The 14,045-nt window shown below is 44.0% G+C and overlaps 1 protein-coding gene across 1 annotated transcript in view; it reads right to left on the bottom strand.

Annotated features, from left to right (window-relative positions):
* Positions 1–14,045, bottom strand: part of LOC135568880 (osteoclast stimulatory transmembrane protein-like) — a 35,886-nt gene that overhangs the window by 10,468 nt on the left and 11,373 nt on the right. The window contains exons 4-7 of the mRNA XM_065015655.1: positions 13,301–13,343; positions 12,885–12,949; positions 8,277–8,571; positions 4,886–4,998 (exon numbers count right to left, since the gene is read on the bottom strand). Coding sequence (XP_064871727.1) covers positions 4,886–4,998; positions 8,277–8,571; positions 12,885–12,949; positions 13,301–13,343 — 516 coding nt within the window. The remainder of the gene's footprint in view (positions 1–4,885; positions 4,999–8,276; positions 8,572–12,884; positions 12,950–13,300; positions 13,344–14,045) is intronic.

Here is a 14,045-nt window from a genome sequence, read left to right as displayed (position 1 = left end):
AGTGATGTTGAACAGAGAGATCTGCAACAAAATGGAAGGGACAGTGATGTTGAACAGAGAGATCTGCAACAAAATGGAAGGGACAGTGATGTTGAACAGAGAGATCTACAACAAAATGGAAGGGACAGTGATGTTGAACAGAGAGATCTACAACAAAATGGAAGGGACAGTGATGTTGAACAGAGAGATCTGCCTTCGGAAAGTTTTCAGAACCCTTTTCCCACATTTTCTTATTATATATTATATTATATAAATATAATATGGTTACAGACATATTCTAACATTGATCATATATTTTTCCCCCCCATCTACACACAATACTGCATAATAAGAAAGCAAAAACAGGATTTTATTAAAATAAGAAACTGAAGTATCACATTTACATAAGTATTCAGACCTTTTACTCAGTACTTATTTTTTTATATATTTTTTTTAACCTTTATTTAACTAGGCAAGTCCGTTAAGAACAAATTCTTATTTACAATGATGGCCCTACACCGGCCAAACCCAGACGATGCTGGGCCAATTGTGCACCTCCATATGGGGCTCCCAATCCCGTCCGGTTGTGATACAGCCTGGATACAAACCAGATTGGCTGTAGTGACGCCCCTAGCACTGAGACATAGTGCCTTAGACCAAAGCACTTTTGGCAGCAATTACAGCCTCGAGTCTTCTTGGGTATGATGCTACAAGCTTGGCACACCTGTATTTGGGGAGTTTCTCCCATTCTTCTCTGCAGATTCTCTCAAGCTCATTCAGGTTGGATGGTGAGCGTTGCTGCACAGCTATTTCCAGGTCTCTTTAAGAGATGTTCGATCGGGTTCAAGTCTGGGCTCTGGCGGGGCCAGTCAAGGACGTTCAGATTCTAGTCCCAAAGCCACTCATATGTTGTCTTAGCTGTGTGCTTAGGGTCGTTGTCCTGTTGGAAGGTGAACCTTCGCCCCAGGTCGGAGGTCCTGAGCGCTCTGGAGCAGGTTTTCATTAAGGATCTCTCTGTGCTTTGCTCCGTCCATCTTTGCCTTGATCCTGACTAGTCTCCCAGTCCCTGCCGCTGAAAGACATCCCAACAGCATGATGCTGCCACCACCATGCTTCACCGTAGGGATGGTGCCAGGTTTCCTCCAGACGTGACGTTTCGTATTCAGGTCAAAGAGTTCACTGTTGATTTCATCAGACCAGAGAATCTTCTTTCTCAAGGTATGAGAGTCTTTAGGTGCCTTTTGGCAAACTCCAAGCGGGCTGTCATGTGCCTTTTACTGAGGAGTGGCTTCCGTCTGGCCACTCTACCATAAAGACCTGATTGGTGGAGTGCTGCAGAGATGGTTGTCCTTCTGGAAGCTTCTTCCGTTTTTAATTTGTACTTATTTTGTTTATTTTACCTTTATTTAACTAGGCAAGTCAGTTAAGAAGAAATTCTTATTTACAATGACAGCCTAGGAACAATGGGTTAACTGGTCTAGGAACAATGGGTTAACTGGTCTAGGAACAGGGGGTTAACTGGTCTAGGAACAGTGGGTTAACTGGTCTAGGAACAGTGGGTTAACTGGTCTAGGAACAGTGGGTTAACTGGTCTAGGAACAGTGGGTTAACTGGTCTAGGAACAGTGGGTTAACTGGTCTAGGAACAGTGGGTTAACTGGTCTAGGAACAGTGGGTTAACTGGTCTAGGAACAGTGGGTTAACTGGTCTAGGAACAGTGGGTTAACTGGTCTAGGAACAGTGGGTTAACTGGTCTAGGAACAGTGGGTTAACTGGTCTAGGAACAGTGGGTTAACTGGTCTAGGAACAGTGGGTTAACTGGTCTAGGAACAGTGACGGCCTACCAAAAGACAAGTCATCCTGCATGGACGTAGCTGGGATAAAAAATAAATTATAGTACAAAACACACATCACGACAAGAGCGACAGCACAACACTACATAAAGAGAGACCTAAGACAACAACATAGCAAGGCAGCAACACATGACAACACAGCATGGTAGCAACACCACATGACAACAATATGGTAGCAACACAACATGGCCGCTACACAACATGGTAGCAGCACAAAACAAGGTACAAATGTTATTGGGCACAGACAACAGCACAAAGGGCAAGAAGGTAGAGACAACAATACATCACGCAAAGAAGCCACAACTGTCAGTAAGAGTCCATGATTGAGTCTTTGAATGAAGAGAAAACTGTCCAGTTTGAGTGTTTGTTGCAGCTCGTTCCAGTCGCTAGCTGCAGCGAACTGAAAAGAGGAGCGACCCAGGGATGTGTGCTTGGGGAACATTTAACAGAATGTGACTGGCAGAACGGGTGTTGTATGTGGAGGATGAGGGCTGCAGTAGATATCTCAGATAGGGGGGAGTGAGGCATAAGAGAGTTTTATAAATAAGCATCAGCCAGTGGGTCTTGTGACAGCTATACAGAGATGAGCAGTTTACAGAGGAGTATAGAGTGCAGTGATATGTCCTATAAGGAGCATTGGTGGAAAATCTGATGGCCGAATGGTAAAAAACATCTATAAATTAGGTCTCCGTAATCTAGCATGGGTAGGATGGTCATCTGAATCAGGGTTAGTTTGGCAGCTGGGGTGAAAGAGGAGTGATTACGATAGAGGAAGTATAGATTTAACTTTAGCCTGCAGCTTTGATATGTGCTGAGATAAGGATTGTGTACCGTCTAGACATACTCCCACGTACTTGTATGAGGTGACTACCTCAAACTCTAAACCCTCAGAGGTAGTAATCACACCGGTGGGGAGAGGGGCATTCTTCTTACCAAACCAGATGACCTTTGTTTTGGAGGTGTTCAGAACAGGGTTAAGGGCAGAGAAAGCTTTGATGTAGAGCGTTTTACGCAACTGATTGACTCAAACGCACAAGGAAATAAATTCCACAAATTAACTTTTAAGAAGGCCCACTTGTTTATTGAAATGCATTCCAGGTGACTACCTCATGAAGCTGGTTGGGAGAATGCCAAGAGTGTGCAAAGCTGTGCCCCAGGACTACCTGACAAGATGACTCCTTGCTGTCCCCAGTCCACCTGACTGTGCTGCTGCTCCAGTTTCAACTGTTCTACCTTATTATTATTTGACCATGCTGGTCATTTATGAACATTTGAACATCTTGGCCATGTTCTGTTATAATCTCCACCCGTCACAGCCAGAAGAGGACTGGTCACCCCACATAGCCTGGTTCCTCTCTAGGTTTCTTCCTAGGTTTTGGCCTTTCTAGGGAGTTTTTCCTAGCCACCGTGCTTTTACACCTGCATTGCTTGCTGTTTGGGGTTTTAGGCTGGAATTCTGTACAGCACTTTGAGATATCAGCTGATGTACGAAGGGCTATATGAATACATTTGATTTGATTTGATTTGTCATCAAGGCAAAGGATGGCAATTTGAAGAATCTCAAATATAAAATATATTTTGGTTTGTTTAACACTTTTTCGGTTACTACATGATTCCATATGTGTTATTTCATAGTTTTGATGTCTTGACTATTATTCTACAATGTAGAAAATAGTACAAATAAAGAAAAATCCTTGAATGAGTAGTTGTGTCCGAACTGTTGGCTGGTACGGTATGTAAATACCATAAGTACAGAAATGGTTTGCTCAGTGGGAAATTAATATCCAACTTGTTAGTGACAACTGTGTGGAGTTTGGCATTTGTGACAGCAAAACATGTAACCCATTATATCTACATGTTTCTGAGAGTCTTCATAGCTTTTAATCATTTCAAACCATTTGGACGTTTTTTATTAAAAAAGACCTGGTCCGTGCCTCTCCCTTGTCTCACAAAACACTGTTGTATCTAGAGCCCTCGTTAATCACACAGCCTAGTTGACCTGGCCCGTGCCTCTTCGGGTCCCCCTTGTCTCACAAAACACCATTGTATCTAAAGCCCTCGTTAATCACACAGCCTAGTTGACCTGGCCCGTGCCTCTTCGGGTCCCCCTTGTCTCACAAAACACTGTTGAATCTAAAGCCCTCGTTAATCACACAGCCTAGTTGACCTGGCCCGTGCCTCTTCGGGTCCCCCTTGTCTCACAAAACACCATTGTATCTAAAGCCCTCGTTAATCACACAGCCTAGTTGACCTGGCCCGTGCCTCTTCGGGTCCCCCTTGTCTCACAAAACACCATTGTATCTAAAGCCCTCGTTAATCACACAGCCTAGTTGACCTGGCCCGTGCCTCTTCGGGGTCCCCCTTGTCTCACAAAACACTGTTGTATCTAAAGCCCTCGTTAATCACACAGCCTAGTTGGCATCAATGGATGCAGAAGAAATGAACTAATCCAATGGTGCAACCCAGAAGTCTGAAGTTCAAACGCACAATGTTTAAAAAGGGTTAGAAGCCCAAAACACTTCCATTAATATGAACATTGGTAATTGTAGTCTTATAACTAAAATATGAACTCTGTAGTCCAAAACACTTCCATTAAAATGAACATTGGTAATTGTAGTCCTATAACTAAAATATGTACTCAGTCAGGTCCTTTCTCATCCAATGGGTAGTGAGACGGAGACGAGGAAAGATAGGATGCAAGAAGTATGCAAATTAGATATTCCAAATGAGAAGGCAACACGCCTCCCAGGTGTGAGTCCCGAATGTGCATGGAGCTGGGAGGGCTACCACGGGCCAATGGCACCGCAGCTGTGGGAGGAGCACTTGAGCATATCAACAGAGGGGCTCACCTGTGGGAGGAGCACTTGATCTTATCAACAGAGGGGCTCACCTGTGGGAGGAGCAGTTGATCATATCAACAGAGGGGCTCACCTGTGGGAGGAGCACTTGATCATATAAACGGAGGGGCTCACCTGTGGGAGGAGCACTTGATCATATCAACAGAGGGGCTCACCTGTGGGAGGAGCACTTGATCATATAAATGGAGGGGCTCACCTGTGGGAGGAGCACTTGATCATGTCAACAGAGCGGCTCAAGTTCCTGGTCATGTTGGGGATGCAGCTGGTCACCACAATAACCAGGGCGGTGGAGATGAGGATCTTCCTGCCCTGTTTGTAGGGTTGCAGTGATGACACCAGGAAGTATCGCCGTACCAGGAAGTACCATGGCAAGGAAACAAAACATGAAGCTGGATTCAATATCGTGATTAATTATGTAAATAGCCTTGTTCGAGCCACAACCAACAACTGCTCATAGGAGCAGGAACCACCCGGCTCATAGGAGCAGGAACCAACGGCTCATAGGAACAGGAACCACCGGCTCATAGGAGCAGGAACCACCGGCTCATAGGAGCAGGAACCACCGACTCATAGGAGCAGGAACCACCGGCTCATTGGAGCAGGAACCACCGCTCATTGGAGCAGGAACCAACGGCTCATTGGAGCAGGAACCAACGGCTCATTGAGCAGGAACCACCGGCTCATAGGAGCAGTAACCACCGGCTCATAGGAACAGGAACCACCGGCTCATAGGAACAGGAACCACCGGCTCATAGGAACAGGAACCACAGGCTCATAGGAGCAGTAACCACCGGCTCATAGGAGCAGGAACCACCGCTCATAGGAACAGGAACCGCCGGCTCATAGGAACAGGAACCACCGGCTCATAGGAGCAGTAACCTGGACAGCTTGATGTCCCAGTACACCCCTGGACTTGACGCTAGACTATCACAGAGTCCTGATGAAGACAGTCCTACCATTAGAAACACTACTAGTCTATCACAGAGTCCTGATGAAGACAGTCCTACCATTAGAAACACTACTAGTCTATCACAGAGTCCTGATGAAGACAGTCCTACCATTAGAAACACTACTAGTCTATCACAGAGTCCTGATGAAGACAGTCCTGCTATCAGAAACACTACTAGTCTATCACAGAGTCCTGATGAAGACAGTCCTACCATTAGAAACACTACTAGTCTATCACAGAGTCCTGATGAAGACAGTCCTCCTATCAGAAACACTACTAGTCTATCACAGAGTCCTGATGAAGACAGTCCTACCATTAGAAACACTACTAGTCTATCACAGAGTCCTGATGAAGACAGTCCTACCATTAGAAACACTACTAGTCTATCACAGAGTCCTGATGAAGACAGTCCTACCATTAGAAACTGTTGGATTCTAGCTTGAAATGTACTTATTCATGTTACCATACTAGAATGTATTGATTAATTCACGTGTATAAGGAATGTATATGTTAGGGGTAAAGAGGAACTAGGTGTGTGTAAAGTTACTGACCTCAAGTTACTGTGAGAGAAAAGGGGAACAGAGTACATGACCGCGAAGACAACACCGCAAAATTTAGGCAGTATATCGGGCAACAGATAACAGTTCTGAGAAATTACACCCCTAATCTCATCTTGACATATAAATGCCTGTTTGATCATGTGCAAAATAAATATTTGCAGCTGTATGACCCAGTGGGTTGAATACGTTTCGTTTGAGCTTTTCCTTGTCGTCCTTCGCTTATGTTGTTCTGTTATGAGCCACATGTTTTATTTTCCAAGTGTTTGACATAAAGCAGGTTCTTAAAGGACTAAAGAGTTTACTCTGCTTCGTACTTTCTTTATTTTTTTGCAATGAAATGTGAAACCCTAATATGAAACCCTAATGAGAAACCCTAATATGAAACCCTAATGTGAAACCTTAATGTGAAACCCTAATGTGAAACCCTAAAGAAAGCCTAATGTGAAACCATAATGTGAAACCCTAATTAAACCCTAATTAAACCCGAATGTGAAACCCTAATGTGAAACCCTAATGAAACCCTAATGAGAAACCCTAATGTGAAACCCTAATGAAACCCTAATGAGAAACCCTAATGTGAAACCCTAATGTGAGACCCTAATGTGAAACCCTAATGAAACCCTAATGTGAAACCCTAATGAAACCCTAATGTGAAACCCTAATGAAACCCTAATGAAACCCTAATTAAACCCTAATGTGAAACCCTAATGAAACCCTAATGAAACCTTAATTAAACCCTAATGTGAAACCCTAATGAAACCCTAATGTGAAACCCTAATTAAACCCTAATTAAACCCTAATATGAAACCCTAATGTGAAACCCTAATGAAACCCTAATGTGAAACCCTAATATGAAACCCTAATGTGAAACCCTAATGAAACCCTAATGAAACCCTAATGTGACACCCTAATGTGAAACCCTAATGTGAAACCCTAATGTGAAACCCTAATGTGAAACCCTAATTAAACCCTAATTAAACCCTAATGTGAAACCCTAATGTGAAACCCTAATTAAACCCTAATATGAAACCCTAATGAAACCCTAATGTGAAACCCCAATGAAACCCTAATTAAACCCTAATATGAAACCCTAATGAAACCCTAATGTGAAACCCTAATTAAACCCTAATATGAAACCCTAATGAAACCCTAATGTGAAACCCTAATTTGAAACCCTAATGTGAAACCCTAATATGAAACCCTAATGTGAAACCCTAATTAAACCCTAATTAAACCCTAATATGATACCCTAATGTGAAACCCTAATGAAACCCTAATGTGAAACCCTAATATGAAACCCTAATGTGAAACCCTAATGAAACCCTAATGAGACCCTAATGTGACACCCTAATGTGAAACCCTAATTAAACCCTAATTAAACCCTAATGTGAAACCCTAATGTGAAACCCTAATTAAACCCTAATATGAAACCCTAATGAAACCCTAATGTGAAACCCCAATGAAACCCTAATTAAACCCTAATATGAAACCCTAATGAAACCCTAATGTGAAACCCTAATTAAACCCTAATATGAAACCCTAATGAAACCCTAATGTGAAACCCTAATTTGAAACCCTAATGTGAAACCCTAATATGAAACCCTAATGTGAAACCCTAATTAAACCCTAATTAAACCCTAATGTGAAACCCTAATGTGAAACCGTAATGAAACCCTAATGTGAAACCCTAATATGAAACCCTAATGTGAAACCCTAATGAAACCCTAATGAGACCCTAATGTGACACCCTAATGTGAAACCCTAATGTGAAACCCTAATGTGAAACCCTAATTAAACCCTAATTAAACCCTAATGTGAAACCCTAATGTGAAACCCTAATTAAACCCTAATATGAAACCCTAATGAAACCCTAATGTGAAACCCCAATGAAACCCTAATTAAACCCTAATATGAAACCCTAATGAAACCCTAATGTGAAACCTTAATTAAACCCTAATATGAAACCCTAATGAAACCCTCATGTGAAACCCCAATGAAACCCTAATTAAACCCTAATATGAAACCCTAATGTGAAACCCCAATGAAACCCTAATGAGAAACCCTAATGACAACTCTACCTGTTTGGTTCCCAGGGAGGGCACTGACATAGAGAGGACACAGCGGACGGGGTGGAGGAGGAGCAACAGCAGGACTACTATACAGCCCCAGGTACTGGACACCACCATTGAGGTAAAGGGCTGGTAGTTCAGACTGTAGACCATCCAGACGTGTAGAAGACCTCCTATCGCTGCACCGATGACGAGACAGAAACAGAAGAGGATGAAGACCTCTAACTTGTTCGCCGGGGAAGGTTTGGAATATACACCCCATTGGAACGTCAACAGGGAAGAAAGTCTTCCTGTAAAAGATGATCTATGGATTCAAAACAAAAAAAACAAAAAAATATACATCCTGGTCTTTTGATTAGATGTTATATTATGATAAGACTTAACACATTGGGGGTGTTGGGGGGGGGGGGGGTAACACACTCTACCAGGATATACTTCCACACTCCATGCCCCAGGTGGCGGCAGCACTGAATCTTGGATATATAATATGAAACGAGGTTTTGATGTGTCTGTGCTATATCTCGGAGGTTGTTTGTGTTTTTTTTGGACACATGCAGCTGAAGTCGGGAAGTTTTACACCTCAGCCTAATACATTTAAACTCAGTTTTTACACAACTCCTGACATTTTACATTTTACTCAGTTTTTACACTCCTGACATTTTACATTTAAACTCAGTTTTTAAACTCCTGACATTTTACATTTAAACTCAGTTTTTACACTCCTGACATTTTACATTTAAACTCAGTTTTTACACTCCTGACATTTTACATTTTACTCAGTTTTTACACAATTCCTGACATTTCATCCTAGTAAAAATTCCCTGTCTTTTGGTCAGTTAGGATCACCAGTTTATTTTAAGAATGTGAAATGTCAGAATAATAGTAGAGAGAATGATTTTATTTAAAGTTGTATTTCTTTCATCACATTCCCAGTGGGTCAGAAGTTTACTTACACTCAGTTATTATTTGGTAGCATTGCCTTCAAATTGTTTAACTTGGGTCAAACGTGTCGGGTAGCCTTCCACAAGCTTCCCACAATAAGTTGGGTGAATTTTGGCCCATGGTGTAACTGAGTCAGGTTTGTAGACCTCCTTGCTCGCACACACTTTTTCAGTTCTGCCCACAAATCTTCCATAGGATTGAGGTCAGGGCTTTGTGATGGTCACTCCAATACCTTGACTTCATTGTCCTTCAGCCATTTTGTTACAACTTTGGAAGTATGCTTGGGGTCATTGTCCATTTGGAAGACCCTGTTGTGACCAAGCTTTAACTTCCTGACTGATGTCTTGAGATGTTGCTTCAATATATCCACATAATTTTCCTACCTCGTGATGCCATCTATTTTGTGAAGTGCACCAGTCCCTCCTGCAGCAAAGCACAAACACAACATGATGCTGCCACCCCCGTGCTTCATGGTTGGGATGGTGTTCTTCGGCTTGCAAGCCTCCCCCTTTTTCCTCCAAACATAACGATGGTCATTATGGCCAAACAGTTATATTTTTTTCAGACCAGAGGACATTTCTCCAAAAGGTATGATCTTTGTCCCCATGTGCAGTTGCAAACCGTAGTCTGGCATCTTTATGGCGGTTTTGGAGCAGTGGCTTCTTCCTTGTTGAGCGGCCTTTCAGGTTATGTCGATATAGGACTTGTTTTACTGTGGATATAGATACTTTTGTACCTGTTTCCTCCAGCATCACCACAAGGTCCTTTGCTGTTGTTCTGGGATTGATTTGCACTTTTCGCACGAAAGTACGTTTATCTTTAGGAGACAGAACGCGTTTCCTTCCTGAGCAGTATGACGGCTGCATGGTCCCATGGTGTTTATACTTGCGTACTATTGTTTGTACAGATGAACGTGGTCCCTTCAGGCGTTTGGACATTGCTCCCAAAGATGAACCAGACCTGTGGAAATCTACAAAAAAGGTCTTGGCTGATTTCTTTCGATTTTCCAATGATGTCAAGCAAAGAGGCACTGAGTTTGAAGGTAGACCTTGAAATACATCCACAGGTACTACTCCAATTGACTCAAATTATTGAAATTAGCCCATCTGAAACTTCTAAAGCCATGACATCATTTTCTGGAATTTTCCAAGCTGTTTAAAGGCAGTCAACTTAGTGTATGTAAACTTCTGACCCACTGGAATTGTGATACAGTGAATTATAAGTGAAATAATCTGTCTGTAAACAACTATTGGGAAAATGACTTGTGTCATGCAGAAAGTAGATGTCCTAACCGACTTGCCGAAACTATAGTTTGTTAACAAGATCATTTGTGGAGTGGTTGAAAAACGAGTTTTAATAACTCGAACCCTAAGTGTATGTAAACTTCCGACTTCAACTGTATTTAAGTCCTTGTTTTTGTTGGCACAAAACCTCCCCTTCATTTGTATTGGTTACCTTCAGACGAGTTCTGTGACACTTAGTTTTCCTGTTTCGTCACTATCTGAACAAATAATAACCCACTTTGACTGGCCGACCCAGTGGTCAAGAAGGAGCTGGCCCTGGAAGGTAAGGTGGCCCTGGAAGGTAAGGTGGCCCTGGAAGGTAAGGTGGCCCTGGAAGGTAAGGTGACCCTGGAAGGTAAGCTGGCCCTGGAAGGTAAGCTGGCCCTGGAAGGTAAGGTGGCCCTGGAAGGTAAGGTGGCCCTGGAAGGTAAGGTGGCCCTGGAAGGTAAGGTGGCCCTGGAAGGTAAGGTGACCCTGGAAGGTAAGCTGGCCCTGGAAGGTAAGCTGGCCCTGGAAGGTAAGGTGGCCCTGGAAGGTAAGCTGGCCCTGGAAGGTAAGTAGGCCCTGGAAGGTAAGCTGGCCCTGGAAGGTGAGGTGGCCCTGGAAGGTAAGTAGGCCCTGGAAGGTAAGGTGGCCCTGGAAGGTAAAGTGGCCTGGAAGGTAAGGTGGCCCTGGAAGGTAAGTAGGCCCTGGAAGGTAAGGTGGCCCTGGAAGGTAAGCTGGCCCTGGAAGGTAAAGTGGCCCTGGAAGGTAAGGTGGCCCTGGAAGGTAAGGTGGCCCTGGAAGGTAAGGTGGCCCTGGAAGGTAAGCTGGCCCTGGAAGGTAAGGTGGCCCTGGAAGGTAAGGTGGCCCTGGAAGGTAAGCTGGCCCTGGAAGGTAAGGTGGCCCTGGAAGGTAAGTAGGCCCTGGAAGGTAAGGTGGCCCTGGAAGGTAAGCTGGCCCTGGAAGGTAAGGTGGCCCTGGAAGGTAAGTAGGCCCTGGAAGGTAAAGTGGCCCTGGAAGGTAAGGTGGCCCTGGAAGGTAAGGTGGCCCTGGAAGGTAAGTAGGCCCTGGAAGGTAAGGTGGCCCTGGAAGGTAAGTAGGCCCTGGAAGGTAAGTAGGCCCTGGAAGGTAAGGTGGCCCTGGAAGGTAAGTAGGCCCTGGAAGGTAAGGTGGCCCTGGAAGGTAAGCTGGCCCTGGAAGGTAAGGTGGCCCTGGAAGGTAAGTAGGCCCTGGAAGGTAAGGTGGCCCTGGAAGGTAAGGTGGCCCTGGAAGGTAAGGTGACCCTGGAAAGTAAGGTGGCCCTGGAAGGTAAGGTGGCCCTGGAAGGTAAGGTGGCCCTGGAAGGTAAGTAGGCCCTGGAAGGTAAGGTGGCCCTGGAAGGTAAGGTGGCCCTGGAAGGTAAGGTGACCCTGGAAAGTAAGGTGGCCCTGGAAGGTAAGGTGGCCCTGGAAGGTAAGGTGGCCCTGGAAGGTAAGGTGGCCCTGGAAGGTAAGTAGGCCCTGGAAGGTAAGGTGGCCCTGGAAGGTAAGGTGGCCCTGGAAGGTAAGGTGACCCTGGAAAGTAAGGTGGCCCTGGAAGGTAAGCTGGCCCTGGAAGGTAAGGTGGCCCTGGAAGGTAAGTAGGCCCTGGAAGGTAAGGTGGCCCTGGAAGGTAAGCTGGCCCTGGAAGGTAAGGTGGCCCTGGAAGGTAAGGTGGCCCTGGAAGGTAAGGTAGGCCCTGGAAGGTAAGGTAGGCCCTGGAAGGTAAGGGTGGCCCTGGAAGGTAAGGTGGCTCCTTGGTCCAACCATGTACATTCAACACCTGGTTGCTCTTACTTCTCATTTGAATGCGTCAAATCAGGTTACACACAGTGAACTGGGCCTAAGACCCCTCGACCCCTCGACCCTCGACCCCTCGACCCCAGATAAATAATATTAGCAGTCGGTTTTGAAAACAATTACATGAAACATATAAAATGGTAAATAATTAATACACTGACCTGGGTTCAAATACTATTTAAATTGTTTCCATTTCTTTCACATACATTTTAAATTAAGTAATCAGATATTTTCTACTTGAAAATAAAAGCAGTTGAATATTGGAATGTATTTGGGAAGTATTGGGATGTATTTGATAATACTCAAATACTCAGATTATTTTCAAATACAAAAATAAATACCCCCATGCATTTGAACCCAGGTCCTAGGAGTATTTAAAATAATGTATTTGGAAATATTTTCAAATTGTAGACGACTTCGAGGAAATTATTTGAAAATAATTTCAAGTATTTCCAATAAAAGTAGTTCATTTTGGCCACATTTATTTGATAATAATCAAAAAAAACAAAAAGCAGTTATTTCCATAACAAATAATCAAAAACAAAAAGTGTAAAAAAGTGTAGTTGAACTGTGATTATTAACTCTGGACTCACAGGCATCCTGAGGCTCTCGGTGTGGACCGCTGGAGACAGCCTCCATGAGGTATGGACTTCAATGACTGGGATCAAATCAACAACAACATAATGGGTGAAATATTCACAAATTGGTACAATTTTATTTTTTTTTTAATTAAAAAAATAAACATGTACATGTAAATATTGAACGATGGTGTTTTCTGTTTTTTAAATAAAACATAATTGGTTCAGCCAATATAACATTTTAACAATTAGTTCTGCTATTATGTCTACAGATATTCATATCAATTCTAGTTTATAACCTACCTTCAGTTCTCTGGCACAGTACTGTGTTACGTGTAGAATCTATGAATCATAGTTTATAACCTACCTTCAGTTCTCTGGCACAGTACTGTGTTGAGTGTAGAATCTATGAATCATAGTTTATAACCTACCTTCAGTTCTCTGGCGCAGTACTGTGTTACGTGTAGAAATGCCCTTGGTAGTCCAACTCAAGAGACCGATTGATTTATGTACAGCCCTGAGGGGTTCCTGTTTTCTGGCCATGGGCAGGCTGAAACACTTACGTAATATGTTGATAAATACAGGGTCTGAAAAAACATTCATTTCTACTGTGTTGAAATGGAACTTCAGATGTCCTGTGTGTCAGACATTAACTGGTATGACTGTGTAATAAGGCAGTAGTAGAAAGCCAGCGCTCAGGCTAGAATGAAAGACTGCCGTAGAAAGCCAGTACGAGGGTTAGTGCTCAGGCTAGAATGAAAGGCGGCCGTAGAAAGCCAGTACGAGGGTTAGTGCTCAGGCTAGAATGAAAGGCGGCCGTAGAAAGCCAGTACGAGGGTTAGTGCTCAGGCTAGAATGAAAGGCGGCCGTAGAAAGCCAGTACGAGGGTTAGTGCTCAGGCTAGAATGAAAGGCGGCCGTAGAAAGCCAGTACGAGGGTTAGCTCTCAGGCTAAAATGAAAGACGGCCGTAGAAAGCCTGTAGGAAGGTAAGCAGGCCCTGGAAGGTAAGGTGGCCCTGGAAGGTAAGGTGGCCCTGGAAGGTAAGGTGGCCCTGGAAGGTAAGCTGGCCCTGGAAGGTAAGCTGGCCCTGGAAGGTAAGGTGGCCCTGGAAGGTAAGGTGGCCCTGGAAGGTAAGCTGGCCCTGGAAGGTAAGGTGGCCCTGGAAGGTAAGGTGG

This window comes from Oncorhynchus nerka, unplaced genomic scaffold (assembly GCF_034236695.1).
Source record: "Oncorhynchus nerka isolate Pitt River unplaced genomic scaffold, Oner_Uvic_2.0 unplaced_scaffold_1363, whole genome shotgun sequence".
NCBI classification, from domain to species: domain Eukaryota; kingdom Metazoa; phylum Chordata; class Actinopteri; order Salmoniformes; family Salmonidae; genus Oncorhynchus; species Oncorhynchus nerka.
This window is presented reverse-complemented; position numbering and strand designations above follow the sequence as displayed.